Below are 20,814 nucleotides of genomic sequence, written 5' to 3'. Positions count from 1 at the left end.
GTGGCTAACTCCTTGATCTTGCTCCTATGTCCTCCTCTGTATGAGGCCTATTCTCTTCTAACCACTGAAAATTGCCCTCAAATCCCTCTCTAGTCCTAAATCCCATGACTTTGCTTGTATTTTTCTACAAAATGGATCACCTTTTAATAAGTTATTACTTAATTTATTTAATGTCTGCTTTTCCCAACTAGAACATAAGTCTGTTGAGAATGGGAAAGCGTGCCTCTTCTGGTTTTTAAACTTTTGCTCACTATGTATCACAAACACCCAGAACAGGGAAAGAGGCACAGGACAGGTGCTCAATCGGTATTTGTGGAATAAATGAGTGAATGAAGTTGTACCGCAGAAGCTCTGATAATCATGTAGGATGTTATTTGGGATGATAAGTAGAACATGAAATGAAGTGTCAATAGTTTGGTTTAAAGTGATTTTAGGGGATGCATGGGTGGCTCAGAAGTTGAGCGTCTGCCTTCGACTCAGGGCGTGACCCCGAGGTCCCGGGATCAAGTTCCCACGTCGGGCTCCCTGCATGGAGCCTGCTTCTCCCTCTGCCTGTGTCTCACATGAATAAATTCATAAAATATTTTTTTAAAAAATTAAGCAATTTTAGAGTGAAATCGACATGCTTCTCCTCTCTGCCCCCTCTGATCCCAGAAGGATCCAGGAAAGACTAGTGGTTGATACCTGGGTAGAAGCTGCCCTAATAAATTCCCCCCCACCCAGCTCTCTAAGGGCCTAAATAAAGTTTAAACCCAGTGGCTTAAGAGAGAAAATTCTCGGGAACATTGCACGTGGAGGTTCTTCTTAGGCACGCACCTAATTTCTCTGTGGAGAAATCTCCCCAACATTCCTGACTTTCCGTTTCTCCAACTCTTCGCAGGGAGTGCGGCCGTCTACTTAATTCATAGACTTTGCGGGAGAAGCAGATGTGTGGCTCAGGTCAGTCCTCCACCTTCTGTGACAGGAGGCTGCTTCAGGAGGTGGGCTGCCCGGATCTGCTCCTCAGCTGGCCTCAGGGACGTTGGCCCTAGAAGCCACCTGTGGTCCCCTCCTGTGGGCTGGGAAGCTCAGGGCTGCTGCCAAACGCCCCAGCGGTGTCCCCCAGACCAGCATGCCAGAGTCCTAAGACTGATGCTTGAGCGCTGACATGCTGTCAGCATCTGACCTGCTTCCAGAACTGTTCTAGGAGACTGAAGAGGTTTATTGGATCCCTTTAAACTCTAGGAAAGTATCATGTCCTGAACCATATTGTGCATTTTACAAGTCCTGCCTTTTTTTTTTTTTTTTTTTTCTGAATTTGTACTGGAGTAAGGACTCTACGCCAAACATTGTGCTTGGTGCTAACAACAGATGGAATAAGGAGGGTCCGCCTGCCCTCCAGCTCCTTAGAACCCAACGGGGAGGAAACAGATTCGCAAGCAACAGGGTGAAATACTGTGCTCCGGCCGCTGCACTGACAGTCTGCACAGGGGGTTCCCGGGACAGGAGGGGGTCCTGCCCTCCGCCAAGGAGGAGAAGGAAGCTTTCGTAAGGAGGAATGAATTGGCAGGGTGGTCACTACTGAAATGACAGGAAGGATGGGGAGATGGCTGAAATCTTCTGCGAAAAAGCCTTTCACCAGATAACAGAACCAACTCTTGGCAAAACTACGTAGCAGGCCAAACTTACGCTTTTCGAACTCTTCATCTATGTATTTGATTTCCTTTCCTTCTCTTCCTGGGCTTCCAAAGGTCTCTGGATGTTTGATTCCTTCTAATTCTTGAGGTCAGTGATCTGGAGTCACTTTTACATTAAAGAGTTTCATGATGTGACTAGAGTTTCCCCTCAGAGGTATTTGCATTTTAAAAGAAGTCCGGTAGAGGCTCTAACACAAATGAATGACAGGCTAAGCCAGAGGTGCTACAAAAATAACTGCTGAGAATCTTTCCTAAATTTGTATCCTAAAAAGAATCTTGGAGGAAGCTGTTTGCGGAGATAACTAAGCGAGTTGGCTTAAACCTATGAACTTTCCAGAGAAGAGCTTAAAACATATATATATATTTTTTTTTTTTTTTGAGTTATTTGCCTGGATTTCTATCACAACTCTGAAAGCTGTCTAAAATACATCAACCCTATACTAAGTTTGCATGAACATGATTTCAATGTTCTAATGTCTAGGAATGTTCAGGCTGTGAACCAACATTAATTTAATCTCTCTTTAATCTTATTTTTACATCATGTCAAAATAATTGGTCAAGAACATGTATTAACTTCAGGTGTGACAGCAAAATTCAACTGAGTGCAACTTCGGTTTTTGTTCTGGCACCGTATGAGCACAATCTAAGACATTAATGGAAAGAGTAACATGTAGTAAGGCTTCCCAGCCAATGAGAAATCACTGACCACTTGTTTCTCCTGAGTTGTCTTCTACTAAAATCATATGCATGATTGGCGTTATTGCAGGACTTAAACGTTCACCTTAAAGATAGACCTAAGCAATGAGGAGTGGGGACGAGTGGTCTCCTGGAATGAAGAAGGTGCTGAACTAAAAGACAATTGCAGGCGGGTAGGAATATGCAATCAGGCAACTCTGATATTTTAGGCACAGGAATGCTAATTTATGATCCTTAAACTGTACAAATATGTCATGTGCATTTCTTTGTGTGTATGATATTTTACATTTAAAAAAAATTGGGATTAAGCAGAAAGTGAATCCTAAAAAAACTAAAATAAAGACAGAGCAGAGTGGAATTACATAGAATGGAATAGAACAAAACGAGATAGCTTTTGGAATCAAATCTGAGTTTGTATTCCGACACACGTACTTACGAGATGGGTGTCGTTGTAGACATTACTTAACACATCTGAGATTCTATAGCCTCATCGACAAAATGTGACTAATAGTGATTTAGGCTTGAAAGGGAGATGCAGGAGAAGTGGGTTTTACTCCAAACCAGAAACGGAATTTTTAAGAAAATTAAAGGAAAAAAGTGAAGATAATGGCAATACGTACTGCCCACAAACTCTAGGGCTGGGATAGGAAAAGACGGCACTGAGTTGGATATAGGGATCCTTTAACATCAATGCCCAGATTCCTGATCTCTAAGGTCACATCTCTTCCATCCCTTATTCCCATTCCCAACCTTGTAACATTTTAAGAGAGCTAAGTAAATATGGACAAATACATACTGTAAGCAATAGCATGGGATATGGTGAGAAGAATTGTATGATAGGCCAAAGGACAAATACATTATCTAAAATTACTTTTAATACTAAATCAACTCTTTAAAGATTGGTGCAGTATAATGGTCCTATGCTAATGAGTGCACAGCCTTTTCCTAGAAGACAGTAATGACACATGAATAGAGACAGAACACAATTTAGGTCATGAAATGATAGGAAATGTTTTCCAGGAGCTTCTTGGAGGTTTTCTTTTTTCTTTTATTTCTTTCCTTTTTTTTTTTTTTTTTGAGGTTTTCTAGCATAAAGAGAAGTCCAGGAAAAGATAAGAATTCTTCCTTTGTACATTGACATCGTGCATACGTGCAAGGTCTGTAAGTATAAAGCCGGAGGATTTCATTAATTTCTTTACTGGATATGATCTTCACCAGATTTCCTCTCCATCCCCCAAGGCGTAAGTCCCTAGCCAAATGAGCGAAATGACAGTAGCCCCAGGTCACCAGCATCAGAGTTGAGTCACAGCTACATGGTTTGAAATCGGAACCTGGTAAAGAAACACAAGTATCCAGGGATCCAGTGAGGTCTGGTAGACAGAGGGTAACCTCGGGATCCTTTACAATAAAGCGCTCCACTCCTGCACTTAATGTCCCGTATTTCTCTAACTTGTTTACCATGCATCATCCAAGGATTGATTAGTTTTCAATCTTTGATTCATGAACACCGATTTATTTTTTAATTTTAACAAGGGTGGTTTATCGCCTTTCTGAAGGAGGAAACTAAAACAGGAAACAAGACGTCAGAAGAAAGCTTAGCTTAAAAGCAAGAGTAAAAAAAAAAAAAGTAAAAAAAAAAAAAAGCAAGAGTAACCACAGCAAAAGTGACAGCTGACAACTTGATATGTAGAAAGCACAAATCAAGTTCTATTACCATACTTTACAGTAATGGGTGTTTATAAAGCTGTCCTTGAACCATCAGAGGAGGGTTAAATCATGTTCAAGAACTTTCGACAGACATGAAGGCAAGAACTTGACGAATCACCATGATTTTCAACCAAACTGGTTAATAGAAGCATACTTTGACATTTGGAAAGGTAGCAGTTATTTGAAAACAATAATAATTTTAACTGTTACCTCCTGATAATATCAAATATATTGTCTCCAATAGAAAGTATAATACCCTTGCCGTAAGGATAGAAGTTCATTAATTCCTAATAAGCCTATAAGAAAGTCAAATTAAAAAAGAACACTTTCAATGAATTTTTCTTATTATTCAGAAACCCAACAGATAGGCTTTCTGGAATTTTAGTTTCCATAATATTGACTCAGTTTCATTCTGAGGAAACATGACACCTTCATAAACATTTCTCTATATACAAATAAGTGTTTTTTTTTAAGAGGATTTAATCTATCTATTTGAGAGAGAGAGAAATAGTGAGAGAGCACCAGCAGAGAGAAGAGGGAGAAGCAGATTCCCCTCACGGAGCAGCAGGGAGCCCACGGTGGGGCTCCAGCCCATGACCCCGGAGCAGCTCCCGAGCCAAAGGCAGACCCTTAGCCAGCTGAGCGACCCAGGCCTCCCACAATGGTGGTTGTTTTAAAGGCAGGTCACAACCCTAACTATGCTAACCAGGAATTTCTTAGCTATTGAAAATTAAATTGTTAAAAAAAATTATAACAAAGCTAAGCTAAAGGAGAAGTATATACAGCTTAAAGTTATAGGGAAAATCTAAGAAAATATACATTTGTAAAAAATAAATTGAGGATTGGGATGCCTGGGAGGCTCAGTGGTTGAGCAGCCTTTCATTCAGGGCATGATCCCGGGGTCCTGGATTGAATCCCACATCGGGGTCCCCGCAGACAGCCTGCTTCTCCCTCTACCTGTGTCTCTGCCTCTCTCTGTGTGTCTCCCGTGAATAAATAAAAATCTTTAAAAATAAATAAATAAATAAATAAATAAAAAGGATTGATTAGTATAGTCTCCTGACGAACTGGCCCCTTTATCATTACGGAATGACTTTATTATGTTTAACTTTGAACTTAATTTTCCTGATATAAATATAGTCACTCTAGCTTTCATTTAAACACTGTGAGATAGCTCCTTTTTTATCCTTTCATATTTAATATTTCTGTGTCTTTAATTTAAAGAGATTTTTTTTATAGACTACACGTGATGTCTTGCCTTTTATCCTTTATCCTTGTCTTTAATCTGACAAATTCTGCCTTTTAATTGAAGCATTTATACCCTTTTTAATTAATGCAATTACTGATATTTTAAGGCTTAAGTCTGCCATTTTGTTATTTGCTGTTTATTCCCTTGGTTTCTCATTCCTCTGTTTCTTTTTTCTTTCCTTTCTGCGGGTTATTCAGATTTTTTTAAGCTCAATTTTTATTTATTTATGATTCATAATTTTTTATTTTTTTCTAATTTTTGAGTATATAATTTTGTATAATTTTCTTAGCAGTTGCTATGGATATTAAAACATACCTATCTATTGGATTCAATGTCATTACCACTTAAAGTGAAGTAGAGAAACCTTATTAATTTAGGTCCCTTTACTCTCCCCACTTTGTATACTTAACTTACTTATTTCTTCTACATACATTGTGCACCTTATCAAGTGTTAATTTTTGCTTCAACTATAAAATATGAGATAAAAAATTTTATTATGCTTCTATTTTTATCCATTCTATTGTTTTTCTTTCACCATTATTTGAATTTTTGTTCCTTTATAGGTAAAAGGGCAAGGTTTTATTTCTCTCTGGCTCTTTATAAGATTTTCTTCTCTATCCTTAGTTTTCAGAAGTTTAATTATGACATATCTTGGTGGAGATATTTTAGGGTTTATCATATTTGGAGGTCATGTTGCCTCTTGGATGTCTAAATTTATGTCTTTTACCAATTTGGGAAAGTTTACAACCAATACATCTTCAAATACTTTTTTTCAAATGCTCTATTTCTTTTCTGAGACTCTAATGATAAAAATATTAGATTTTTTTGGTTAGTTTTGCATAAATTCTTGAAGTTCTGTTCATTTTTGTCATCCATTATTCTCTTTGTTGTTCAGATTGAGTAAATTTGAATCATTTGTTTTCCAGCTCACTTACTCTATTCTCTGCCATTTTCACTCTACTATTAAGTCTATTCAGCAAGATTTTTATTTTGGTCATTAAATTCTTCAGTTAGATAATTTCTGTTTTTTAATAACTTTTCTTTGCTGAGATTTTCTATTTTTTTCATTTGTGTCAAGAGATTATGTAATTGTTTATTGAAGCATTTTTGTAATGCCTGCTTCAATTCCTTGTCAGATTATTCCAACATCTGATTCATTGTAGTAATGGTGTCAGATAATTGTCATTTCTCATTGATTGTTGTTTTCCTGGCTCTTGACAGAGCGGTATAATACCATCTTTTTATCTTACAAATACATAATAATACCATTGGTATATATAATTATCGATTGTATCTTGGACATTTTGGTTATTATTCTAGGAGACTCTTGAACCTGTAAGAATCTTCTACTTTTTTTTTTTAAGATTTTATTTATTTATTCATGAGAGAGGCAGAGAGAGAGATGGAGAGAGAATGGCAGACATAGGCAGAGGGAGAAGCAGGCTCAGTGCAGGGAGCCTGATGCGGGACTTGATCCCAGGACCCCAGGATCACACCCTGAGCTGAAGGCAAATGTTCAACCACTGAGCCACCCAGGTGCCCCAAGAATCTTCTACTTTTACCAGGCACTTATCCTGTTTAGATTTAGCATGTAGAGTCTGGCTTACTTTTATGGGCTTCAGTTACAATGACAGTTTCCTAATTCCTTGTAATGTTAATGCTACTCTGGTCTGCTTTATTCTTCTGGCACCGCTGGGCTATTGCTCAAATCCTACTAGTGACATCTGTCAGAGTGGAAGTGCCTTTCTGGGCTCCCTAATGTTACTGAGTTACTTACTGGGAAGGCACAGAAACTACTGGGTCTGGGTCTCCTTATGCCACTGAGTGGAAGGTCACAGGGTTTCAAAGCCACCGTTGTTACCACTAGATAGGTCTGTGTGCTAGAGAAAGTAGGACTGGGTGGCGGGGCCTCATCGATCTGCTACTGTAGGTGGATTAAACTGCCTGTAAACTGGGAGTTTAGAATAAAGGTTAGGGCTTTCTCCAAGATATCTACTTAGGCTTCTCCTGTCCCACTCCTGTGGATTAGGAGAGCAGGCTTTTCTTGATGATGATGATGATGAATGTTTTTTGACAGTGCCAGTTTGCAGTTTTCTCTGGTGCTCAGTCTAGGGATATATGGATAAAAAGAAATACTCAAAAGAGACTGTCTATCCGGGCAGCCCAGGTGGCTCATCAGTTTAGCGCCTCCTTCAGCCCAGGGTGTGATCCTGGAGACCCAGGATTGAGTCCCACGTCGGGCTCCCTGCATGGAGCCTGCTTCTCCCTCTGCCTGTGTCTCTGCCTCTGTGTCTCTCATAAATAAATAAATAAAATCTTAAAAAAAAAAAAAAAAAAGATACTGTCTATCCTCAATTACTGAAGTCCCAGCCAGTTTGCCTTCTTTTAAGCCCTCATAATCCTTTCGCCATGGTCCATTGAATAATTTTCAGGGTATTCAGTTGCATTTAGAAAGAAAGAACAGGAAAAAAAATGAGTCCATGAGTTCGTGACATCTGTTTTAAAATAAAAAAATTGTTCTTCCGTTCTTCCTTCCTCTCTCCCTTCATTTCCTCCTTCCTCACATCTTTCAGTTAGTTCTCTTTCTCTTTCTTTGTTTCTCTATTTATTTCTCTTCTCTTCCCCCTCTCTTTCTTTCTTTCAGCCAGATTCCTATGTGCACTTTTATTTTAAAAGTTAAGTAATTATTTTCTTCACTTTTCTGAAATATGTGTTAAATATCTCCCAAGTTCTAGGCACTATACTGTGTGTTGTTGATATAATGGTAAATAAGACAGGTATCTTGCTCTTTAAAGAGCTGATGATATAATTTAAAATTTTTCTCTGGATGTGTCTAGATGCAGATCTCATTTAAATGATTGTATAGTACACTGTAAGACATTTTAATATGTGGTCACATGTTTTTACTATCTTGAAAAGTATAACCAATTAAGGCTTTGATTATTTTTCCTTTCAATCATTTAGATTTCTTTCTTAGAACAACTTTTCATTCTTAGGAGGGACTTCCATTTTTTATTTCTATACATTTGCCATTATTCTCCTTCATCTTTTTTTTTGTTTTAGTCATATTTCCTTTGTATTCATGGATGTTCTATATTTGTTCTTCCAATATCTTATATTTTTACAATGTCAATTCTTCTTTTACTGATCCCAGTGAAGATTTTGTCTGCTTTTAAGTTTCTTTAATACCTTTCTTCATCAATGTTCATTTTTATTTCTTCCTTTTGCTTTTTGAAAGAAAAATGCTGTTTTTTCCTTATTGTTTACTTTGCATCTATTTCATAGATATTCATCTTCTTGTGATTATTAAAAATTTCATACAGCTATCTAAATTTTTCTGGTTTCTACATTCAATATTTTCCAAAAGAATAATCTTCCTTTCCAGGGTAATTTTTTACATTGTTGTTATTCTGTGATTCCATATCATTTAAAAATATACATATTTTGTTTACCTATTACTGAATACATTCAGGAAATAAAAGAAAGCCCATGTGGTTGGAATAAAGAGAGTAAGGGAATAGAGTATGTGATGAAGCTGAAGGAATGGATACAAGTTAGACTCTGCAAGGTCCTATAAACTACAGTGAGGCTTTTGTCTTTCTTAAATGAAGAGTGAAAAGCCATGGAATCATTTTAAAATGAAAGGTTTCAGAACACTGTGTAGGAAAACAACTTATAGGAGTATTTGGGAGTCTTAAAATCTTTGCAGAGAAGATGATTTGGGAATAGATTCAAAACATATTCAGAAGGTAAAATTAAGTAGCCTTGAGATTATGGTGGACATAAAAGGAAAAGGAGAAGAAGATATGAAAAATCACTCCTAGGTTTGTGTCTTTTTCAACTTGGATAGTTAATAACATATAACATTTAGACCAAAAAAGAAAAAAAAGAAAAAAAGAAAAAAACAGTGGAAGAAGCTCCGGTTTGGGGCTGTATCAAGCAGATGTTTGGATATATGGAGAGAGGTGTGGGTTAGAGGTATCAATTTGTGAGATATCTAATTATAGGAATAACTGATGCTGTGGGTGTAATGAGGTTGTTCATGGATAAGTATATTTGGAAGAAGACTTCAAATAGTATTCAGAAATTTTAATATGTAATGGCTGGAAAGAGCAAGTTGTACATATAAAAGCATAACCAGAGAGATGGAGAAAGATCAGAAGAGTATTATATTATGATAGCCAAAAAATTAGAAGATTTTTAAAAGAAAGAAATAATCAACAGTATTGATTCTTGCTAGGAACTTAAATAAAAAGAGCATTACAAAAACTTCCTAGTGGATTTAACAAGTAGTAAGCAGAATTCTAAGACGGTCCCATGATCATCATACCCCCAAATGCTCAAGTCCTGCATAATACCCTTCAGATGTGGGTAGGATCTATGACTTGCTTTTAGGAAACAGAATAGGGATAAGGTAATGGTGCAGGTAGGGCCCCAAATCAATTAACTGTGAATTAAACAAAAGTAGATTTTCTTTTATTTCTGTCCCTTAAAAGATGGACAGCGCCTTCCCTGAGGACAGATTCTCCTTGTTGGCTCAATGAAGTGAGCAGCCATATTGAGAATGAACATATAGCAAGGAACTGTAGGAGGCCTCTAACACAAAAAAGTGGCCTCTAGCTAGAAGTCAGCAAAAAGCAGGGCTTTTGGTTATACAACCGTAAGGAAACAAATTCTTCCTACAGCCTGAGTAAGCTCAGAAACTGATGCTTCCTCAATTGAGCTCATGTTGAGACTTCTACCTGGTAAGATCCTGAAGCGGAGAAGCTGGCTAAACCCACCCTGGACTACCAACCCATAGAAACTGCAAGGTAATAAACGAGTGCTGTCTTAGCCAATAAGTTTGCAGAATTTGTTACATGGCAATAGAAAACAAATAATAGCAACACAAGCGATTATTGGTGGTCTGAATGAAAGCTGTTTCAGTGGAGTGGCTGGGGAGGATCCAGATTGCATGGGTTTGGAGGAGTGAATGGGAGATAAATAGATGGAATGAGTATAGAGGACTCTTACAGAGGCTTACCTAGGAGTAAAACAAGAATGTACTGCTGTAGCTGAATGGGGCTGTGATCTGGAGGACAGAATTTATATATTTGTTTGCTTAATGGGATAGAACTTGAGCATGTTTCAAAGTCTGTCTTGTAGGAAGCAATTTATTTTTACTGAAAGTTTGCTTGACTATGCTCGGCGTAGAAGAGCAAGATATAATTCACATGACATAATTGGTTAAGAGTTATGTCTGGCGACCTAAGGTTGATCTTCACATTGAAAATACTGCAGAAAAGTATAAAAAATTGTAAAAGAAAGCAGTATGAATTATGCTACCTAGCAAAATTTTCTGTATGTGATATGTCCCAATGAAACAGGCCTCTCCTTGCATCTAAAGGAGTCAAGCTCTACTCTTCCTTCCAATTCTCGGTAAAGAGAAGCCAGTACCATTTGGCTTTCTATGATGGTTTTCTAAGGTGGCAGCTTTCCATGGCAATTGACCCAGCAAGTCTTGGTCATGATCCCATATGGAATTTGTAGAATAACAGAGAAAGAGCTATGCCATTGTGTGAGAAAATTACTACCTACCATTGGATTACTACCTAACACTGCTGCAAGAATTTCAGATTTATGTCATTTTTGTACAACCTGTTGCTTGCTACGCAGTATTGTTTTTTAAAAATAGTGGTAGTACTTTCTATTAATTTCTATTTCTGTGATCAGAAACATGCTCATTATCCTCACACAAGATTCTTAGTTTGGAATAAGGAGAACAAGTGAAAAGGAAGAGGGAGGAAAGAAAAGAAAACCTGCTATGTCCAAGGTTCTATATCAAGTAATGACTACAGGTGTACCTCGTTTTATTGCACTTCACAGTATTGTGCTTCACAGATAATTGAGTTTTTACAAATTAAAGGTTAATATGGAGCTGGTCTATCTGTGTCATCTTTCAAACAGCATTTTCACTTTAGGTCACTTTATGTCTTTCTGTCACATTTTGGTAATTCTTGCGAAATTTCAAACTTTTTCATTACTATATATCTGTCCTGGTTGTCTGAGACCAGTGCTGTCTCCTGTTGCTATTGGGATTGTTTTGGGGAGCCACAAATTGTGTCCATGTAGGATAGCAAATTTAATCCATAAGTGTATGTGTTTTGACTGTTCCACCAACCACCATCTCTCACCCTCTTCTCAGGCCTCCCTATTCCCCGAGACACAACAATATCGAAAGTAGGTCAGTTAATAACCCTATCATGGCCTGTGAGTGTTTAAGTGAAAAGAAGAGTCATATGGCTCTCATTTTAAGGCAAAAGCTAGAAATAGTTAAGCTCAATGAAGAAGGTATGTCAAAAGCCAAGACAGGCTGAAAGCTAGGCCTCTGGTGCCAAGTGGTTAGGTAGGTTGTAAATGTAAAGGAAAAGTTCTTGAAGGAAATTAAAAGTGCTATTCCAGTGAATACATGAATGATAAGAAAGAGAGGGCAGCCCGGGTGGCTCAGCGGTTTAGCGCCGCCTTCAGCCCAGGGCCTGATCCTGGAGACCCCGGGGTTAAGTCCCGCGTCGGGCTCCCTGCATGGAGCCTGCTTCTCCCTCTGCCTGTGTCTCTCTGCTTCTCTCTCTCTCTCTCTCTCTCTGTGTGTGTCTCTCATGAATAAATAAATAAAATATTTAAAAAAATGATAATAAATCTCTCTCTAAAAAAAAAGAGAGAGAGAGAAATACCCTTATTGCTGATATGGGTAAAGTTTTCATGGTCTGGCTAGATCAAATCAGCACCAACATTCCTTTAAGCCAAAGCCTAATCCAGAGCAAGGCCCTAACTCTCTTCAATTCTGTAAAGGCTCAGAGAGGTGAGGAAGCTGCAGAAGAAAAGTCTGAAGCTACCAGAGGTTGGTACGTGAGGCTTAAGGCAAGAAGCTGTCTTCATAACATACAAGTGCAAGGTGAAGCAACAAGTGCTGATGTGGAACCATAGCAAGGTACCCAGAGGATCTAGGTAAGATAATTCATGAAGGTGGCTGCACTAAACAACAGACTTTTAATGTGGATGAAACAGCCTTCTTTTATTTTTTTTAAAGATGTTATTTATTTGAGAGAGAGAGCGAGCGTAGGGGAAGGAACAGAGGGAGAGGGACAAGCAGACTCCATGCTGAGTGCAGAGCCCAACACAGGGCTCCATCTCAGGACCCCGAGATCATGACCTGAGCTGAAATCAAGAGTCAGATGCTCAACCAAATGAGCCACCCAGGAGCCCCTGAAATAGCCTCCTATTGGAAGAAGATGCCATCTAGGACTTTCCTAGCTAGAGGGGGAAGTCAATGCCAGGCTTCAAAGCTTCAAAGGACAGTTAACTCTCGTTAGGGACTAATGCAGCTGGTGACTTTAAGTTCATATCAATGCTCAATGACCGTCCCAAAAATCCTAGAGCCCTTAAGAATTATGCTAAATCTACTCTGCCTATGCTCTATAAATGGAACAAAGCCTGGTGACAGCATATCCATTTATAGCACCGTTTACTGGGTATTTTAAGCCCACTGTTGAGAACTACTGCTTAGAAAAAAATTCCTTTCAAAATATGACTGCTCATTGACAATGCACCTGGTCACCGAAGAGCTCTGATGAAGATGTACAACGAGATTCATGTTGTCTCAATGTCCGCTAACACAACATTCATGCTGTGGTCCATGGATTGCAGAATCATTTAGCTTTTTAAGTTTTATTACTTAGAAAATACGTTTTGTAAGATTATAGCTGCCATAGGTACTGATTTCTCTAATGGATGTGGGCGAAGTCCATTGAAAACCTCTGGAGACATTTCAACATTCTAGATGCCACTAAGAACATTTGTGATTCAAGGGAAGAGGTCAAAGTGTCACCTTTAATGGGAGTTTGGAAGCAGTTCATTTGAGCCCTCATGGATGATTTTGAGGGCTCCAAGACTTCAATGAAGGAAGTAACTGCAGATGTGGTGGGAGCAGCAAGAGCCCTAGAATTAGAAGTGGCACTTGAAGATGTGCTGAATTGCTGCAATCTCACCATCACACCTTAACAGATAAGAAGTTGCTTCTTATGGATGAGCCAGGAGAGTAGCTTTCTGAGATGGAATCTACTCCTGGTGAGGATGCTATGGAGATGGTTAAAATGACAATGGAGCATTGAGAATATCACATAAAGTTAGTTGATAAAGCAGCAGCAGGGTTTGAGAGGACTGACTGCAATTTGGGAAAGAGTTCTACTGTGGGTAAAATGCTAGCAAACAGCATCATATGCTACAGAGAAACCGTTCGTGAAAAGAAAAGTCAATTAATGTGGCAACATTTCGTGTTGCCTTATTTTAAGAAATTGCCGTGGCCGCCCCAACCTTCAGCCACCACCCCTCTGACCAGTCAGCAGGCATCAACACCGAGGCCAGATCATCCACCAGCAAAAAGATAACAATTCACTGAAAGCTGAGGTGACAGTTTGCATTTTTTAGCCATAAAGGATTTTTTTTTTTACTAGGGTATGTACATCACTTTGTTAAACGTAACATTGTCGACTGACTACACTTTCTAGTGGTCATATGCACTAGGAAACAAAAAAAAAAAATCATTTGACTAATTTTATGGTGCTATTTGCTTTATGGCAATTCCATTGTCTGGAATATCTCCAAGGTATGCCTCTATAAATATTTAACTTTCATTCTCAACGCAACCCTATAAGGTAGACTCTATCATTATCCTCATTTTTCAGATAAGTAAATGGAGTCTTGGATTAAAAAAGCAATACCCAGGTTCCTGCAGCTGGTCACATTAAGTGTCACATTAGAGAATAAACCCTTCTGTGTGACTCTGAAGCTAATGTCTTAATTAACTAACGTGATACGCAGCTTTCATTCCGAAAAAGAAGCTTCTTACTTAGGGAATTAACACTGGTCTGTAACAAGGCAAGAGGAACTGCTCATTATACTAACAAGGGATAATGAAGACCTCTCTGGAAGAGAATAACATTTTATAAGTTTCTTATTTCTCATTATGTCTTTCCATGTTCAATAGCTTAGTCAACCCAACTGACTTCCTGTAAGGATATTTGAAAACTTGCCCTGACTGCCACCCTCCAGTTGATGACAACTTGTTTATTATAATACAAGCATCAGTCATTTTATGTACCTGACATGAAACAGTGGTAAGGCTTAACTCTGACGTATGCGGACCTTTATTAGTCTTTTGTCTCCATGATGATTTACCATTATCTGCAGTCAGTCATTTGCCTTAGGCTAGAGGTTTTCAAATTTGAGCTTGCATCAGAACGCCTGCAGGGTTCTTCTAAACACACAGATTCCTGCACCCAACTCTCAGAGGTTTTGATTCAGTAGATGTGGGTGGCAGCTCTTAAAATTTGCATTTCTAACAAGTTCCCAGATGCTGCTACTGTGGCTAGTCTGAAGACCACACTTTGAGAACCAATGACCCAGAACTGGGTTTAAAACCCTTTCCTGTAAAGAATCAGATAAATACTTTTGGCCTTGTGGGCCATATAGTCTCTGTCATAACTACTCAACTTTTCCTCCGTAGTGTGAAAGCAGATATACACAATACCTAATAAAATAAGAGATGAGTGTGTTTCAACAAAATTTTATTTACAGAAACAGGTGTCAGGCTGGATTTGTCAATGGACCCAGTGGTCAACCTCCATCCTAGACTAACTCAGAATTTTGCAAAATCACTATATATATACATACTAAATATCAGTTCTGAGAGAATCAATGATAGATTTATTCACCAAAATCCCTTATAAATTTTAAAATAAATTCTGAAGAAATATACCAGAGACTAAGTTAATTGCATTAAACCAGCATAGAGGAGAAACCACAGAGCTTCCCTACGAACCCAACCAAAAAGCAGAACTTTTGTGCACGAATCTGTATCCTATAGTTTTAGTTTTATGTTGCCCAGAACTCCATCTTCATTTTCAAATTTTAGTTTTAACTGGGAATTGTTTATAGTGTTAGAAGCAGTAAATCCATTAATTAAAAGAAAACCAACATTAAAAAAAAGAAAAAAAAATTAACACTATACTGAATGACACAGATGATAACCAATCAGGTTGTCTAAACTTTATAATAAAAACAAAATAGAATGAAAACACTCTACTTGCCATGAGTTGGCCCAACTTTCATGCACTTGCTCTTTACTCAGAACAGTGTACTTCAAAGTAATTTAAAATGCCAATATAATCCTAAAAGTCTATTAAGCTATATATGACAAAAAACCCACTGCATTAGCTCTATCCTTACAAAATGTAAGTTTCTCTAAAAGGACAAAATTCACATACATTTTTGCCATGATAGAATGCGATTCAGTTCCTTGAAAATAATTATGTGCACATTGCAGGAGGAAAGTTAGTATTACTGGTCATCTTATAAACTTAAAATGCAAATACTGTGTCAAGTGTCTCCAACAATGCTACAGACCAGAAATATTAAAATAAAGTCCTCATAGACGATCACATATTCCAATATTGACTAATTTGCTGATGGAGTAAAATGACTTTATAGTAAGATAAATAGCTTCCGTCTTTCAAAATGCTTTTCTAAATTTGATTAATCAAATGTTCCTTTTTGACTTATGGTTTTTTGTTTACCATTAGACATTTATTCTTTAGTCTAATGCAGTGGTTTTCAAAGAGTCCTCAGGTCAAAAAAAATATTGAAAGAGTCTGGTTAAATGAAAGTGGAACATAATGATTTTAAACACATTTCAAAAGTTTCTTCTATTTCAGACCTCCTCAGAAACATTAATATTTATGGTATGAAAACATGGTAGATTATGTAGCGTTTTCCAATCCTATTTGAACACGGAACTCAGTAGAACATCTTGAAGTACAAGAGAAACTTGTAAGAAAGTTGTAAGAAAACAATGTTCCTACTGTCTGAATCCAGGTATCATTTAATCATATTTTTTTAAAAAAATGTTCAATTTAATTCAACAAATATTTATTAAGTACTTCTGTCATTTGACTAATCACTTAAAAGTCAATCCTTTATTTTAAATGTTACTCACCAAAATCTATCTAGAACATATCTTAGTCCTATTAAACATACTTACACTCTTCTTCAGGCCTCTTCCGAAGTGCTGCACGAACTTCTTTACAAGGACTTCTCTGATATTGTGGGGGATTCCTTCCCCTTATTAGGTTCTCCATCCTATAAGAGAGAACAAAAAATAAATTTTAATACCAAAATCTTGATACATTTTGGCTCTTTACATCGTCTAAATCAAGAGTCAATAATTCAAGTACCTACACAGGCTCAGTGGACAACACTATTCAGTATCTATAAAGAAATAAGACAGTAGGGAGTGGCAGTAGGGAATATCGTAAACAGGGGAAGGCTTGACTTTTCCAGGAGTTCTAAATTAAAAAAAAAAAAATTAAAAACACCACATGGACAAAACTCATAAGCCCATTCTCCAATTAGAGATCGTTATGAACTGAATGTGTACGTTGAAGCCCTAATCCCCAGGTTAATAAAACATCTCACCTCCTAGCAACATTAGCCATGCTGACAACACTGAAATGCTAACAATGAGAAAATAGCAATAAATGAATCAAACGCAACTTGAGTTAGCATATTTTACAGCACATTCTTTGTCATATTTTTGGTTTCAGTGGACCTTACAGTTTTGTGCCACCAGCACGTAATCTACTCATTTTGATAACCCTATAAAACCACCGAGGGCAGTCAGAGATGCAAAAGGAAAGTTTTTTATCATTTAATATCTTTCCTTTTATATCTCTGCCTACCGACCATGTGAAATTGATTCCATATGTTTGTTTCCATATAATGAGTTAGAAAGCACTAGTAGGACTCCAGGAGAATTTTACTTATATGGTTGCTATTGGAATCGAATGCCTCCAAGTCAACCCCCACAGGAATTGTGGTGCCCAAAGCTTCATTCTAAGAATGCTCACAAGCAGACCTGCAAGAGATTACACGGCGGAGCCTGACTTGAATATGATGAGCCGAGGCTCTGCAATCAGATGGCCTAGGTTCAAACTCCCACTTTGTCTCTTAAAGCGTGATTTCAGAGAAAGATACCTACTTTTGTGCCTTCATTTTTAATCAGTAAATGAGGAAAGCATAAGCCCTCTCATAGGACTGCCATGAGGATCAAATATGTTAATACATGTAAAATGCTTTACATTGTGTTTATCACAATTCCAGGGCTCAACAAATGTAGTTATTATTTATCACAATTATCCCAAATAAAAATGAAATCATATACTAAAATTTAAATGTCCTGTATGTTAGGAAAAGTATGAAACCTCACCTTTATTCAATAAAGAAAAAGAACAGACAGTAATGATGAGGGAAGAAAATTCTGGCTAAATAAGTGTCCTGGTTGTTAGAAAAACACAAAACATCCAACCACATGAATTGCTAACTTTCAGAAATAAAGAACTCAATAAAGTATACTTCATTTTATCTAATAAGATTTAAGATTTACTTATGTTAATCTTTCACGGATACTAAGATGGATAAAAGTGGGTTGTTATCCTCATGAATTAACTAAAGTGCTACATAGTGTATGTTTCCTAGACAATTTAGAAGATATCTCAAAATCGTATAGTGCCCTTTGACCTTAGCAACTACAATAAATATATTTTATAATGTATTACCATTAATCATTTATTCCATTTTTGTCTTTACAATGACTTCCTGAAAGATCATTTTGAAGATGAGGAAACTAAGGCTCAGAAATGCTCAGTGACCTGCTCATGGCCACACATGAAATAAAAGGCTCAACAGAGATTTAATCAAGGTTCTCTGACTTGTCATCTTTTTCTAGTTGTTTCTTAATCTATCATTTCCATGAGTCTATTATTATTATAATTCCACTAGAAGACTGATACTTGAGGTTACCACTGTGTAATGAATAATGATGAAATTTTTCTTTTTTTTTTTTTTAAAGATGTATTTATTTGAAAAAGACAGTATGAGTAGGGGGAGGGGCAGAGGAAGAAGGAAAAAAAGAGAATCTCAAGCAGCCTTTTCTGCTGAGCTCTGAGCTGGTTGTGGGGCTCGATCTCACAACCCTGAGGTCATGACCTGAGCCAAAATCAAGAGTCGAAACGCTTAACTGACAGAGACACCCAAGCACCCCTAGTGAGATAATTCTTCTTAAAAACAATAATATTTATATTAATCTATGCCTATACATAGTATAACTGTTAGATATTTATATAAATATACTACACAAATATATATATTTGCATATAAGGTTATTTGCTAATTACATGTTGAGTTTTGACCATTTAGCTATTTGCACTGAAATGTCTCCTTCTATCAATGACGCTTCAGAAGGCAGCTATGCTCACTACACCACCAATGCTGCACCTATCAGTGATATTTTAAGTTTCTGAGAACCACCAAAGAGATAACTGGGGCCGAAGAAACTCACTATAAATTATATCTACAACACACTAATAGATGCAAACAATTCAAAACAGCATTGAAAGTTCTTTTTTTCCCTGGAATGTTAAACGTTATGCACAGGAGAAAACACACTTTGAATTAACTTAAAATTTTGCAGAGCAATGTTCATGTTCAAACTATCACACAACCGTGAGTCTTCCATCTTCCCGAAATTACACTCCCAGCTGCTTGAACTCTTCCACCAGTGTGTCATCTATGATCTACAGTTTACATTAAACGGTCAGACAAAAAGACCAAAAATGAAGTTTTGGAACACAGCCAGCACATAGCAAAGGAGCTATTGGCGCCACTTTCATACTTGGCAAGCGACCAGTGGGAGTGTGTTCACAGTGCCAGCAAGGAGAGATTAAGTGTGATGACCACGGGCAAGACAGATGCTCTGACAACTCACTGAAGAGCTCTGAAAAGAGCAACCTACACGTCAACTGGCGGGAAGAAGTGGAGGCAGACACATTAATATTAAGGAGCATGAGAAAGCAATCAGAGATTATGAGCAAAGGTGTCTAGAACTCTCTTATGGTGTTCCCCAAACCTAGGTCATAAAACCACCTGAGAGACTTTAAACGGTACAAATTCCCCCATTCCCAGTAGGAAAGATTCTCATTCAGCATGCTGGAGTCACAGCCACGCAGATGTATGTTTTTAACATTAATCAAGTATTTCTGAAGTAGCCTTATACTGATTCCGGATACTGCCATTTGGGGGCCTCTATCAATAAAAAAATATACGGGAGAGAGAAGTTCAGTGAGTTCATTCCAGGATATAGTTATTTGCTGATACAAAGGTGGAGAGAATGCAGTTAGGACAGGTACCATCAAAAATGAAAAGATTAGCCAAAGAGGGACCGTCAAAGGCTCGCCAAGTACTCTGGTGACCCACCAGATGAGCCACAGGGCTGCCCGCTGCTAATCTCGAGAGTGAAATGATTTCTTCCAACAAGGTTTGGCAGCTCATCTGGATGAGAGAACACGTTTGGATTAATTAATTAATCCAGAATCGTGGACTGGGTTGAGGGTATGACTAGTTAAGAAGGGAAGCAAAGCTCGGGTTTGAATATGGTTGAGTGAATTTACACTAGATGGAAGAGGAAGAGGGAGCATGACTGAGTCACTGGGGGACAAGAGTATTGAACTAAGAGAGTACAGCTATTAGGTATAAGAATCTCTAAAATGCCTATTATGCTCCAGGTGTGATGTTAGGTTCTTTATATATACAGTATCTACATCCTTCTTGTTTTATCCATGGTTAACCTGAGTTTCTGAAATGTCAAGTAACTTGCTTAGCATCATACAGAGAGTAAGTGCAAAACCCAGGATTTAAACCCAGATCTGTTTTATTCAAGAGCCCAGGCTTTTAGCTACTACATGAACTGTGTGGTAGAACTTTCTGTGGTGACGGAAATTTTCAACATCTGTGCTGTTTGATACAGGGGCTGCTATTCATACTCGGGTTATTTAGCATTTAAAATGTGGCTAGTGTGAATGAGGAACCACATTTGTGGTTTTTGAAAATTTCCTCAATTTATTTAAATTTCAGTTTCAATAGCCCCACGTGACTACTGCAGTAGACAGCACAGCATGCCTGGAAGTCCCCACTTAGCACTTGGCTGGTAAAGATACGATTCTCCACAGAAGAATTCTGGATTAGTCAACAAAAGCAGGGAAGTGAAGCTTTGGAAAAGGATTCCATATGAGGGTTTTCAGAGACAACTGAACAACTGAACTCCTCAGTGTAGAAGTGCTTCACAGTGACCCCCTCGGAGCCTGTTTGCAGAAAGACACTTTTTCGTACAACTACGGTTTTCAACCATGGAGCTCTGCCCCGAGTACAGCTAAGGGCCTTGAATATACACCTAAAACTCATTCCTGTCTCTGGGACTCTACGTAGAACGCTCCTATTGACTCAAATGAGTCCTCCTACTCGATCTGAATAATTCTTAATCACCCTTCCAGTCTTTGTCATCATATCACTTTTTAAGAAGGGATCACTGTGACACCTCCATCTAATGAGATCCCAAAATAA

General features: G+C 37.8%; 1 protein-coding gene across 10 annotated transcripts in view; it reads right to left on the bottom strand.

Annotated features, from left to right (window-relative positions):
• Positions 1-20,814, bottom strand: part of LRRC7 (leucine rich repeat containing 7) — a 491,781-nt gene that overhangs the window by 368,582 nt on the left and 102,385 nt on the right. For all 10 annotated transcript variants that reach the window (XR_012034800.1, XM_072834031.1, XM_072834030.1 and 7 more), the window contains exon 2: positions 16,403-16,500. Coding sequence is in view for 8 of the 10 variants with exons in the window: in XM_072834031.1 (XP_072690132.1) it covers positions 16,403-16,500 (98 nt within the window). In the remaining 2 variants the exon portion in view is untranslated. The remainder of the gene's footprint in view (positions 1-16,402; positions 16,501-20,814) is intronic.

This window comes from Canis lupus, chromosome 8 (genome assembly GCF_048164855.1).
Source record: "Canis lupus baileyi chromosome 8, mCanLup2.hap1, whole genome shotgun sequence".
Lineage (NCBI taxonomy): Eukaryota > Metazoa > Chordata > Mammalia > Carnivora > Canidae > Canis > Canis lupus.
The sequence above is the reverse complement of the archived record's forward strand: the minus strand, read 5'-3'. Positions and strand labels throughout refer to the sequence as shown.